Here is a 13,671-nt window from a genome sequence, read left to right on the forward strand (position 1 = left end):
CTCAATAAGCCTTGTGCATAGCTGATAACTAATGGTTTTGCAAGAATTCGGCCAAGATTCCTACACTGAGCAGGTTTATAAACAGTTTCTCCCTTAGGCTGCCTGACGTCTGAACCCAGTACGCAAAAATCACAGATATAACACAAACACTCTTCATTTTCTTTTCTGTTTTCCCGCTAGCCTCCAGGCTCCTCACCACCAATTAAGTCCAAAAAACCTAACGAGTGCAATATAACTATTTGTTCATCTGCATTTCTAAAATACATCATTCAACCTATGGGCTGTTAGGATCAGTATAGCAGTGTCAAGAGCAGTCTTTACTGATGCCATGGCAGAAGAATGATTAACAAAGTCTCTGTTCTGGCCTGTACTGCTGCCATTGCTACTCAGACAGAATATTACTGTGTTCTATTAGTATCCCTTCTGATAAGAAGTCAGGATTAAGTGTGAAACCTTTGATTCAGCAACACACCTAAGCAGCTCACCAGCAGCCATGCTGCAGTCAAGCTGATCACCCCCCTGGGTTTAAAAGCGTGTCTCACACTTAAGGACTTTGCTGAATCAGACTTAGAACAAAGTGGTTTTTTCAGACCTGGAAGTGGTTGTATCCAGCCTCTTGGTATTAAAGTAAAACCTCTTTACAAGGGCTTGATTTTTCTCCTGAGATCAGCCCAGTTAAAACCAGACAATCAACCATCCGCTTCAGTTATGGCCATTAAAAAGTGATTTAAGGAACATAAACACTATCTGAGGCTGAGAAAATATTACTATGTAAAGTACAACACATTATTAATAACATATAAAAAATGTAATTAAGGTTAGATACTATATCTTAAATGAACAGAAGCCAAAGGATTCAAAATCAGAACTGGACCAATGCCTGGGTGTTACAGGGGTATTTACACATAGGCAGATTGTGAAAGCAGCCTGCTTGAACAGCGGGTGTCCAGCTACAAGAGGCCCTGACTTGAACAACTTGCTTTTCTTTTTCCACATTTACGTAGTTTTGCACATGCATCCCTTTCAGTTAAAAAAATTTAAGGAAAGCCTCTAATTTTACTCCGAGAAATTTCAGGTATATACCTCCATTTCCTGAGACACTTCACACAATGCCACGATTTAAACTAATTACTCACCAGAGTAGAAAGTTATCCCTGAGTTAATGAAGGAATCCTACAGACTGCCTTTGTACAGCAGACTTTTATGCCAAACAGACTGCTTGCTTACAGGCAGCAAGTAAGGAGGGCTGTTTCTGAATGTCTATCTTTTCACTGATGATCCAAGGTTATTTCCCCCTTTCCCCCCACCCCACATAGATGTTCTGAGATCTTATGGATACGTATGACCGAAAAGGAAGCTGTCCATGATTTAACCAATCCAGGAGTGCTGTTAAGTGCACCCATAGGCACCCAGCTACAGTAAGGCTACTCCTGTGATCTTGTGTCTCCCCTAGCTTCAGGCAGACATGCAGACATTAACAATCTTCAGTTATTAGCGCTGATCTCTTCCTGGTGCTGTTGCAGCATTAGGCTGTATTATCCTGTTAATTCTGAACAACTCTGGTTTTCTTGAAATGACCCAGTGAGCAACTTCAGGTATACACCTCCATCCTCCTGAGACTCAAACCTTCAGAGGATTCAGTACTGTCTTTAACTTCAGTTCCTGCGTCCCAAGATTGAGTTACTCAAATGCTGCAAGATGAAATGTGATCTATTTTGCCTTGGAGAAGTCAGCATTCCTGTTAGTCACTGAAATAGAATCTCCCTTGGTTCCTCAAAAGTCATTTCACTTTTATGTAACCCCCACTGATAAAATAATACTTACTGATATGCTCAGGCTGTAGAAAAAGGGGGTACAGAAACACAGTACTTTTTTCCTCTCCTTGTTTGAAGTTAGCTGTCACAATGTGAACTGGGTGTATCCACAAAACCACTAGAGATCAAACACGATCCAATGCTGCCTGAAGTCACCTGTGTGTACTGGGGTAAAACTTATTTCCTTTGCCTACTGGAGAATTAAAGACATTCCACTGCTATCTTTGGTATAGACATAGGGTTTTCCCTATTCTGTTCACAACTGACTTACCTCCAGAAACAATCTTTTGGCCTACTTTGTACGCTGTCCTTGGCAGCGATCCTCTGTCACAAAGAACAAATTAGCTTACGCTTCTTTTAACTAACTGCTCTTTTTGCTTCTGCTATAAGCCAGGCCAGTAGACCGAGAGCCCCGATTTAAGCAGGGACCATGGTTTCATTGACCCCAAAGTTGCATTCATTGCTCACGCTGCGGCTTCACTTTGAGATGGAGAAACTCTGGAGGGGCGTCACTTCCATGTGGGGAGAAAACACAAGGAGGTTTCCCTCCCCAGAAAGCAGCGATCCCAGGCACATATATAATGGAATGGATGGCAGGTGGGTAGAGGGGAAGAGGAACAAAATGGGACCATGCTCAGTTCACCTTCATCATGGCCCAACAAGACCTCTGTGCTCTTCACTGTGGCACTGGGACGTGTACTAGAGCCAGCCCACTCCGAGCTGAACAAAGGGTGTTCATAGTACTCCTCATCCGAATTGTACGGCTCATCATCAGGCACAGACACTGAAATGGAGGGGGCCAGGTGTTTACGCCACTCCCTGCCGGCAGCAGGCCCACAGCCGGGGCAGTGCTGTAGCGGTCCCACCTTATCCTCCGCCCCTTCATCTACAAATAGACACACACACAGACAAAAGCTGCAGGACAGACAGACAGAGAAAAGACAAGACAGGATGGACACATGCACCAGTGACACTAGCCGCTATGTCATATTGCAGAGTGGATGAAATCAGCCAGGCTACAGGTTAATGCAGGATGGAGGGATGAGGCAGCTGTGCATTTTAACACACAGGCCACATATGCAGCATTGTCTACAGTGTTTACGAACACTGGAAACCAACCGGAAATAAGTGAATTTCAAACTATACACTCATTGTTTAGAGGAACACATATTGTACACAAACCACAACTTGCACTGACACTCATATGTATTGTGCAGCTGACTGACTGTATTAAAAACCTCTGAAGTATCCTGACAAAGTTGTATCCCTCATAGTCATCAGGTGAAGTACTTGAAAGTGAAATTTTAAAGTCCTTTAATTAAAAAGCAAACAGGCTTGCACTTTGGTCAATGGTAGGGTTTTTTTCACCGTGTCTATTTCAAATTCCCCACTTCCTTCTTTTCCCTATCAATAACATTTAAACAACCAAAGAAACCCTTCCCCAAATAGCTGGCTACCTTTTTTCCTGATCAAGGCCACATAAAGCTGCTCACAGCAATCTCTGTTAGTCCTGTATTGTATGGTGTTGTGTCATATTTCTGTGGGTGAACTAGCTCCCACCTCGGCGTTTGCCAATGCTTTGGAGTGACAGCTTTATTCACCCATCACTGTAGCATCGCAGATAATCACATAATCATCTCAGGACTACACCAGCTACTGACAGCTACAGGGAGGGGGAGCTTGGGTTGGTTTTTGCAAGACAAAGAAAAATAATACTGCCCAATAAAAATGACTGGCCTGCCATCGGATCCATACAAACCTAAAGGGAGCTCGTGTAGGCTAAGGTGCCCTCTCACCATGAATAAAGCTATGAAAAACTAAACATCTAGCACTGGAGAAAATACATTTAAGCCCATTCTCTGTGTACGACAGCTGGCAGTTTGACAAACACTACAGTCATGGGGTGCCTTTAGCAGCTGCAGCTATCCCACTGGACTTCATACTAGCTTCAAGAACAAGTCCATGCCCGGTGTCCCTGGCCTTTCTCCAGGCAATTACAACTTAAAGAGTTTTCCCCAAAGCCTCCAAAACTTTCCTCTTGGATCCAAAACACAGAGTCACAAAGCGAGGCTTTAACCCAGGCTGCGTAACAGATACTAACCAGACCTCTGTGCGTGACCTGAAAACACGATGGCTCACAAATGCTGCTGTAACTACCATTACCCAAGTCTTGGAAAGCAATTTTTATCCAAACCAATTTCATCTATAAGAGCTCTACGGTTCTTCCTGGCAAATAACAGTAAGTTTTCAGTTTCTTTCTATAGCACACCATGACAAGATAACATCTGTGTCTTTAAAAAAAGCACCCTCTGCTTTCTGCAGTAACATGGCAGCAAGTGTCCTGTAATGTAACGACATGTATTTCTTCTGCCTGGGAAAAGAATGCTGTAGTATCAACCCACTCAGGCTCAATTGCCCACAAAAAGGAAGAAAAATTATTCATCGATGGCAATATTCATAGCTGCAATGTGTATCATTGTGCTGCAAAAGAAAGATTATCCACGTTTAAGATTCCGTGACAGCCCTGTGGCTGACCAGGACTGAAAATATGCTGTGTGCACTTATGCACGTACATAAACGTCGCCCGTGGAACTTCGTTTAAGAGAACCGTTCTCACAATTTCTTTCAGGGCACAAAGAGCGCCTGAACCACTGATAGGTTATTGCTTCACTCTTGTAGTGGAAGCCAAACCCCAGATTCAGGGGTTTATGCATGTTTAAAAGAGGTAGGCATGGAAAGATAAGCCAGCAACCTGCTTCTGCCAAGCAGGAAGCTCTGCAGAGCAATGCAATGGGAAATGCGAGACCCAGTGCTGTACCTGAGCTCCCCACCTTTCACTAGTACTTCAGGGCCAGCAGCGAGGTTGCAGGAAGCATCTTGATCCACTTGCAGTGCAGAACCCATGGATTTCTTCTCCACAGAAGCTTCTACAAAGTTCAGTGACAGCTTTGAGGGGGCTCACAGTTTGCAAAAGGCAAGTCACAGGGAGTGAGGACACGTCTCAGGATGCAAGAGAGCAGGAATCAACTCCCTCCTAACCCTGAGGAGATTCAAAACTACAACTCCTGCTTCTTTGCAGGATGCCCTCACACTAGTCCACGTATTACTGTGGATAAGAGCGGAAAGGCTTGATGCATTTGCCACCACTTCTGATGGAACTGAGACATTGTCAAGAAAAGAATGGAAGGTTGATACAGTCAGAAGCAGAACGTGGAGGAGGAGGACGTGCAAAAGGGGAGGTTCTCCTTCCAGCTGTGGGTCATATTTATCTGGGTCCCGTCAGAAGTAAAATGCATCAACAAGAGTGAAGATGAAACCCCTGGACTTCTCTATACTGATGCAAACAAAGCTGAAAATTCTGTCTTTATAGGCTCTGAAGGGATTATAGGCAAGCAAATACGGGCCTTGCCTCTGCTCCTTAGAACTACAGGAACTGACAACAGCAAAAATGCTTAATACATATTATTGTGATGATAGTCCAAAACCATTAGGAGTGCAAAGTCTAGTACTGTCTGTGGCTATTACAGATTTGCATTGTTTATTGATCAGTTTTAATAAAGATATTTTCAAAATTACTGCAGATAATTTCATTAACAGGATAATGATGTCTTTAAAAGAGGATATGCTTTTATTTTGGCAACAAGAAAAATCCTTTCTTTCTTATTGTAGTCACTTCCAATAGTTCTTTTTCATCTCAAAGCGTGGGAGAAAATCCCCAATGTATTCTGAAGTCCAAGATTAAAATCACTTCTCACAAAGGCTAATTCTGCCTTAGCTTCCAGGTTTCTTTTGAAAATGCCTTTCAAGAAGTAATTTTCACTGTAAATAGGTCCATTTTTATAGGACACTTGGTTCCTTTCAGTTTGCAAAAGATTCTTATTTGGTATACAAAGCTTAATCTAAAATGCTTATTTCAAAATGGAAGACAGTCCATCAAAGGCATCCGTCTATCTTGTAACATTTAGAAAATTTTTTACTTGAAGACGTTATTGACCATTGTCAAAAGGTGCAGAGCACAAAAGAAATGCCAAGGTGGCAACAGAATATCACATCAGCCCTGCATGAACAGATACAACTGATAAAATGATTAGATGGTGCTAGGGAAAATTTCATTTCCTGAGCAAAATTATGTTATGATAGTTGAAATAAATGAAATAATTTCAATAAGGCAAATTAGTTATCTTACCTTCTGCAGCAGTAAAAAGGGACAGGCTCATTTGAACATTTTTCTGCAGCCACATGAAAGAAACCTACATGCACTGACTCCTTTCTCTCATGAAATACACGACCCACAAACCTCTCCGTCCTTTTTTTTTTTTTTTTTTTTAATTTGTGTTTGCTGCATGGCTGGCCACATCCACCTTTGTCATGTCTACAATAGTGATTTCCTTCCTACTACGACTGAAGGAAGTCTCTCTTGGATTCAGAGCAATGCAACACACACTGACAAGGGCATTAGGAAAAAGAGTAGGGGGGGTTGAAAAGGAGGCCTGAGGTAGATACACACACCAAGTGCTCACCTTTTTTATTCAACATACACACCCCAAGTGCTCACCTTTTTTATTCAACAACTGCAGAACTGGGTTAAATTCATAAATTGTATTCTACTGAGCAGAAAGAGACAGACAGACAATGTAAAGGTGCATGAGGATGGACAGCCAGATGGTATAGGGAACTGAAGGTTTAAACAAGTACAGTAAAATTGGGTCAAACCCTACTGAGGCAAACTCTCTGAATGAGAGCTATGCCCAAATAAAAATGACCGGTCTGGCTCACTCAAGTCAGCAAAAGCTCCACTTACCCACAGAAAGTAAGGACCACATCTTCTAACCCAGAGCAGAGCACAAGATTTTTACTACCATTAACTACACTGAATTGACAACACTGATATTTTGGGAAAATGCAACATAATATACTTCTGGTGAATTTTTTTTTTTTTTCAAAAAGTTCCTTCTGTTCATCAACAAACTCTACTGTGAGTTCCAGTTTCAGACCTGGACATAAACAAGAAGCTTCCAGCAGAGTGCATTAATGACTCGGCACATCATTTCTCTCCATAGTTCCCTTACAAACCTACACTTTTAGGATTTATACAGGCTATCTGCTCTGAAAAATGAAGAGCTGAATCAAAATCTTGTCATGGAAAAATCTCTTTTGACTAACATTAAAGGAAATGATTTGAATGTTTTAGAAAACTGTGGCATTGTGTAAATCATCAAAACGTCTCCCAAACACTGACCTTTCAGTCCTTGCAACCACCCCTGTGGGGCAGGTAAGTAAGTGCTATTATATTAACTCAATTCTACATGCAAGGAAAGAGAAAAACAAGGATGTTAAGTGACTTGCTGAGTCATATGCACAGCTAGGAACAGCACAGTCTGGTAGTTCATAATAACCTCGAGTTGTATAGGGTTTTGCCACCTTTTTGTGTTAATACAACTAGCAAAATGGTTTCCATTTGCTTAGGGGGCAATCTACAACCTCCTGTCAATTAATCAATAAGAGTGCTTTATAAAATCCTAAAATACATGTAAATAATACTGCTCATAGAAACAGTAGGCAAAGCTAATCCTCAACTAAGGATGTATGATGTAAGAACCTCGACATTGGCCTGAAACAGAAGCAGCAGCCCTTTATTGTGATGTGACCCCCCCCAAAAAAGCATATGCTGAACTAGTCAAGCGAACCACATATTAAAAAATAGGGGCAAAACCCTGGTAACAATTCTAAAAGGCTTTGCTAATGCCCTACTGACTTCCTTTTCAGTTAGTTTTGATTGCAATTACCTCTGGGTGATGAGTCCAGGAACTGTTGTATTATTTTTTTAATCAAACAATGTGCAAATGTTTTTTAAAAAGAGCAAGAATCAATTAATCAAATTTTTTTTTCTACTGGTTACTAACTGCATCCAGCAGGTATTTCCAGTACAGTGGACTGACACATGTTGTTGTTAACACAGCCTGTAATTGCATTATCTCAAAAATGACCGCAGGATGGAACATGCCTTATTGCAGTGTCCTGATAAACTGAGAGTCAGGCTATGTTAGCACATGAAATAGAAACCGCCCACTTGCAAAATTAGTAGAGGCTCTGTGTTAAAATACCAACAAAGTTTGTTCAGCAAATGATAAGAAATTATTTTCATGCACTTATTTAACAAAAAGAAAGAAAAAACGCTATAAGAAAATCCAAGAAGTAAATAAATGGACACATAAAAACGCTCTTGACATGGCAGAGTTAAACTGACAGTCCCCTAGAGATTCTGAACCCAAATCCTTCCCTCGTATCCACGTGGTGTGGGTCAGTTTTAAGATATTGCTGCCTCCCTGTACTGATGGCCTTGATGCAGCAGTCGTCTTCTGTTGAACAAAGCACTGACACATGCTTACCATTGCGACAACTTCATTGGATTTAGGCTTCTGCTTAAAATTAAGCCAACACTTAAGTTCTTGGCTGGAGTGGATTTTAGCAAGAGGAAAATTTAGTGATCGTGGGCTCTTGAAATTGAACATTCGTTGTGCAGGACAGAGTAGAAATTTGCTTTGTGAGACTAGAATTTGCCTCCTGTGCTCTGTGTACAGAATCCCCAATACACGTAGGCATTGCAGCATGAATTACAGGTCAAAGACCAAAGAAATGATCCAACTCTGAATCTCCTTGCTTTCATGTATTTAAGAATTCAAAAACAAAGCTAATGATAATTAAAAAAAGCAGCCAAACAAATCCAAAGAAAATAAAGATGACCCATACTGAATCACAGTTTTGATAACCACATTGGGACAGCAGACATTTCGGGTCATATTGCATGTAACAGATAAGAAGGTAAGTAACACCATCTTTTTTTCTTTAATATGGATGTATTTAACATATCCTGTCAGTTACCTCTGTGCATATGTGTCTACCTCATCCACACACTGCAGTCTGTTTGCAGATGGGGAGTTACTGCTGGGGAATGCCTTATCTTTTCACATGAAGCTGCAGAGAGTATCTCCATTTTCTGATTCCCCCATCCTTTAGATTCAAGTCTCATCCCTCTGCTGACAGCTGTGCACTGCAATGTCCGGGAGACCCTTACCTTCCTCCAGAGCTCCAGTCTGCTCGGAAGCTGGCGACGGAGGCGGGGAAGGAGGCAGGTTGGCTGACTCTTCGACTGCTAGAAATCAAACAGTGAAAATCATATACAGCAATTAATTCCCAGGAGAACGACGCTTGACACAAGCTGCAGTCAGCCTGTTCTGCCCAGCTGAGAGAATTATTCAATGGGAATTGTGCCTAGTGGGTTTTCAGATAGACCCTTTCAGAATACATGGATTTTTAAAGTTATAATAAAAGGATTTCTTTTTTAGGTGGTATGAATTATTTTCAAAATTCTGGTCATAGAGTACAATACAAAAATCAAGTATGAAATGATCTTTTAACCAGTATTGCCACTTAGAAAACCTTCAGTCACCCAAGGCAACAACAATAAAGCATCTGAGCATGAGAGATTTTATAAATTCACACTAACTATCAGAAACTGGCATCCAATCTCTTCAATTTACCTTGAATACATGAACAAAAAACATTCTGTGTGCTTTTTTTTTTCTTCTACTGAGTTCAAGGTTGATCACAGAATACATGCAAACATTGCTTGTCTAAATACAAAAGACATCAGCGTAGGGAACTTATGTCAGCCATGACATATTAGTGATTCAGCTGAGCAAGGCGCAGTGAATCTTAGATGCACTTAGACTAGGTTTTAGATTAATTCCCGGTCACAAAACTAGATGCTGAAAACAGATGATGGTTTTTCAATTATTTCAACTCAAGTATGATGAAATCCCAAACAAACTGCTTCTTAAATGAACTCAGCATAACCTCTGCGTCTGATTTCATACTGATCACTTTGAGAAATTTTTTCTTTAAGGACAGCTCCACTACCAGGGCTTAAACAATTTTAAAACAAAACAAAACAAAAAACCCCCTACAAAACCAAAACAAAACCCTAAGAAATCTGTTTTAACAGATCTGTCTTATAAATGTCACCTCTCAACAGGCAGATCTCAGTTTCTGATTCAGGGCTTTTTCCTGAGCATAGAAGGGCCAGTTTCAAAGCCCCAGCAGATTTTGCCAAGCCTCCTCCTACTGATTTCCATGTGGTTTGGAAGAGACCCTTATGTGACTTGTCATTAAGATGTGCTGTCCACGGACAGGGTATTTATATCTTCAGCACAATGTAATTTTACCTGCACCTGTTGAACACTCGCTGACTACAGGAACTGTAACGCCGACCGTTGCTCACTAAAAACATACTTCTTGCAGTACTTTTAAAATGTCTTATCCAACTAGATGGAACTGAATATCCATTTTGCCTCACCCAGGCCCCAGGGAAACAATCTGTGCTTAAATATGTATGAAGTGTTTTGCAGAACTGGGGTCTTTCATGTAAAATTGAGCCTCTCTAAAGAAGGGAATTACCAAGCAACACATCTCCCTGCTGCAGTTCAAAATAAGTTCAACGAAGCAAAAGACCTTGGGAATCAAATTTCCAACAAATATTCTCAATTACTCATTGACTTTAATTCATTCCAAAGCAGGGTCCAGCCACTGTACCGAAAAAAGCAGAGCGCCTGTAGGGGAAAATACCACAAGGCATGATTTTGATTTGATCACAATGTACATGTGCTGAGCAGAACTTATCCCAGGGCAGGCTTGCAAGACTTGCCCTACCTCAGGACAGAGTACGGCCTTTCTCTGGCCTTTGGTGTACGTGTTTCCATCTCCTGTGGAAGTGTTCTGGTGGGAAGGAAGCACTGTAGGTACCAGTGGCTGTATACTTACCTTTTATATACACAGCTGTAACTTTTTTGTAATATACACACAAAACATTTGCAGACACAAGGATACTTTGAACATTCTTCGTCTCATTTTACCTAAAGGTAGTGGTCCAGGCTGATCTTTGTGCTGGGCTTCTTTTTCCTGTTCGCCTTTCAGGACTGCTACAGCTTCAGCTGTTACTACTTCTACTATCCTCGCAGACACTTCTTCTGTGGCAGCAGCAAAGTTAGAAAAAACAAAGAAAAGTATACTAATGAGAACAATGTTTTAAAATGATGAAGATTAGCTTAATAAAAAATGGAGGCTGACAATCCATTTTTAGAAGGTAATCTTTCGTTCTGAAATACAACCAAATCGTTAAATATAAAATAGAAGGGCCAGATATGCCAAAGATCTCCGTGGAAAATGCTGAGTATTTAGAAAAAAAAAGGGCCCCAGCCTTTACAGTAAGATGCACAAAGCATCATTATTAACTGCTCGCTCTTAGTTCTGTTAGGGACAATGCACAGCAACTGCAAAATTTTAAGATAATCATTTATTAAATGTCTAGAAATTTTTTTTTGCAGGTACTGCTTTGCAAACAGGTAGAATGGCCAGCTGAGTAATGGGATTTCTTGACGTTTAATATATGGAGTTAGCTGCATTCTTACATGCACTTTGGATGATAATTCCTCCTCATCCGCACACAGTTAGTATGCATTAAAGGCATTTCCCAGACAGACATCTAAGGATATGCATACGAGAGACTTGAAACAGAAGGGCCAAATACCATTTCCGTACAACTAAAATGTATACTTTGGCCTCCTCACCCCTTTCAAGACTGCAACACAAAGCTTTATTTAAGCAAAACAGTAGGTCTGAATACCGTGCAGCGGGTTGGCAGAAGATGACATTTGTTTGGTGCGATGAGCTGTCAGGCCCTGATCTCAGACACAGGCTCGGCTCCCGGCCGCTCGCTCTCACCATGCTCGGCACAGGGAAGGGGGACACGCGCGGAGCTGGCTGAGGCATTGCATGCTTGACAGCCGAGTGTCCTGGGACCCATGCTTCGCTCTTCCCCACCGTCTCTCAATGTCGGAGAGGGGCTGAGGAACCGAGTGCTCTGGTGATCAGAGGATGGCAGTGGGACCACACGGAGTAAGTACTTCCAAAACTGAGAAATGTTATCTCATCTTGGCTCTAGACCCACTCAAATATGCAGTGAAATGCCATCAGGCACACAACTGCATGTGGAAGTAACCAGAGAGGCTTCCTGCCCTAAGGGCACTTCAGGCACCTTTGATCGAGCAAACCAAGGCCTTAAGGGTTGGTCCAGCAGAACCATCTACAAAGGAATTTGGAGAGACAGGTTCCGTTTTCTCAGCTGTGTATTAGCCCACTCTCCCTTACTCATTAATCAACATATTCCTTCCTCTCATAGCCAAACTCAGTGGAAATAAGCCCATTCACTCTCCAGCTACTTCTGAGCGCTGGCTGAGAGTTGTTTCAAATGCAGGGCATGGGGACCCGACACGGAGCCGAGCCGTAGGGAGGCACCAAAGCTGCACGGCCATGGGCCCACCAGCTCCACAGCTGGGCACGCACCTGAGAGCAGAGCGAGAATATCAGTGCTGCTCCACCCCTCGCGCGTAGACAGAGGTTTGTTACGGCAGACGGCAATACACCCTGCTCCTGCCAGGAGACATTGGCAGAGCCCCCATTAATCACCATCCCAAGGGCAGGAATAAAAGCTCTCTGCTCGCCCATTACCGTGTCCTTCAGGCAAAGACTGCCTGGGAAGGAGAAGTGTATTTAAATCAATGCCCTACATGTGACTTTACAGCGACCACCCTTACAAGGGAGGCTGTCCATTAGATTAATAATGATGATTTCTTCTCACTGTTAGTACTCTGATGGAATTCCTTTGTATTTTTAATGTAAAGTTATTCCTCTTCATTTGTCCTTTAGAAAAGCTGATTTTTTTCTCCCAAAAGGCACATATGTGAGTTACTTTCACAGTCATGTTTGTCTAAAAGCACTACGTTAATCTCTCTTTTGCACAAACTATGTAATGAGAGATTAAAAAAATCCCACCCACTGGCAAAGAACATTTATAATTGTTGGTATTTATATCTTACAATTCACTTCCCTCCCGACTGGTCGCCAGGAGGGTGGTGACTACAGTAGTTTTATTGGCTGCAACCAATAGCAAGAGTAGATGGATGAGTATGTCAGAACTACCACCAAGCAATGACAAAAATAAGCTGATTTAAAAAACTGTTAGCCCAAGAATACATGAGTATAAACTTGCCAAGGATAAATTCAGACTAGAAATCTGAAGACTGAAGTTCTGGCAGTCTTCCACATAGCAGGAAACAACTCAACTGGTTTTGAGACGGAGCTGGATACATTTACGAAAGGGACTACATATGATATAGATGCCTGTATTAGCAGGACACTGTGTATGGCAGCTCTAGTTCTCTGTCCCTCTATTCAACAATACGCCCCTAGAATGAGATGAAACTACACTTCGTTGCTAAGCAGATGGAATCGAGCACCATAACCCCATAAATCAAGTCATGCATGAGGCTAGTCCTATGGACCAAAGAATGAGGATATTGATTTAAAGCCCATCAGTCTTCCCAGCTGCCTTCCCTGCACTTCATTTTGGGGTTTTTCGAATTTCTCCTGCGTGTTGGATGCTGGGGGTGCTTCTCAGCACCTCTTGGTTCCTTCCTCTTGTGAGAAACATGGCACAGGTACCTCTCAGACTGTCACATGGTGTTGCTGTTGCAGAGCAGTGGACTGGACACAAACAGTCCCTCGGAACCATTACAGGTCCTGACCACTCCCTGTGTTGTGAGGCACACGCAGGCTGCGAAGCATAAGTGACGCCAGAGAAAACTGGGAGATGAACCTGTGCGCCTTGGCCCATCCTCTTCCTGCTGCAGCACCTTGCATGGGTGGGATGTGCGGGTAAGAAACAAACTGCTCCTCCATAAAGTGTCCTTTGATACTCGCTATATCCCTGTTCAGATTCTGCTCTTTCAGAACGGGAAAT

General features: G+C 42.1%; 1 protein-coding gene across 50 annotated transcripts in view; it reads right to left on the minus strand.

Moving 5' to 3' along the window:
• Positions 1–13,671, minus strand: part of MAP2 (microtubule associated protein 2) — a 228,360-nt gene that overhangs the window by 39,145 nt on the left and 175,544 nt on the right. For 37 of the 50 annotated variants that reach the window (XM_075756063.1, XM_075756068.1, XM_075756101.1 and 34 more), the window contains 2 exons: positions 10,727–10,840; positions 8,890–8,967 (listed from right to left, as the gene is read on the minus strand). In XM_075756063.1, coding sequence (XP_075612178.1) covers positions 8,890–8,967; positions 10,727–10,840 — 192 coding nt within the window. The remainder of the gene's footprint in view (positions 1–8,889; positions 8,968–10,726; positions 10,841–13,671) is intronic. The other 13 variants (XM_075756105.1, XM_075756093.1, XM_075756087.1 and 10 more) reach the window with 2 other exon arrangements.

The sequence above is a fragment of the Balearica regulorum genome, chromosome 6 (assembly GCF_011004875.1).
Source record: "Balearica regulorum gibbericeps isolate bBalReg1 chromosome 6, bBalReg1.pri, whole genome shotgun sequence".
Taxonomy (NCBI): domain Eukaryota; kingdom Metazoa; phylum Chordata; class Aves; order Gruiformes; family Gruidae; genus Balearica; species Balearica regulorum.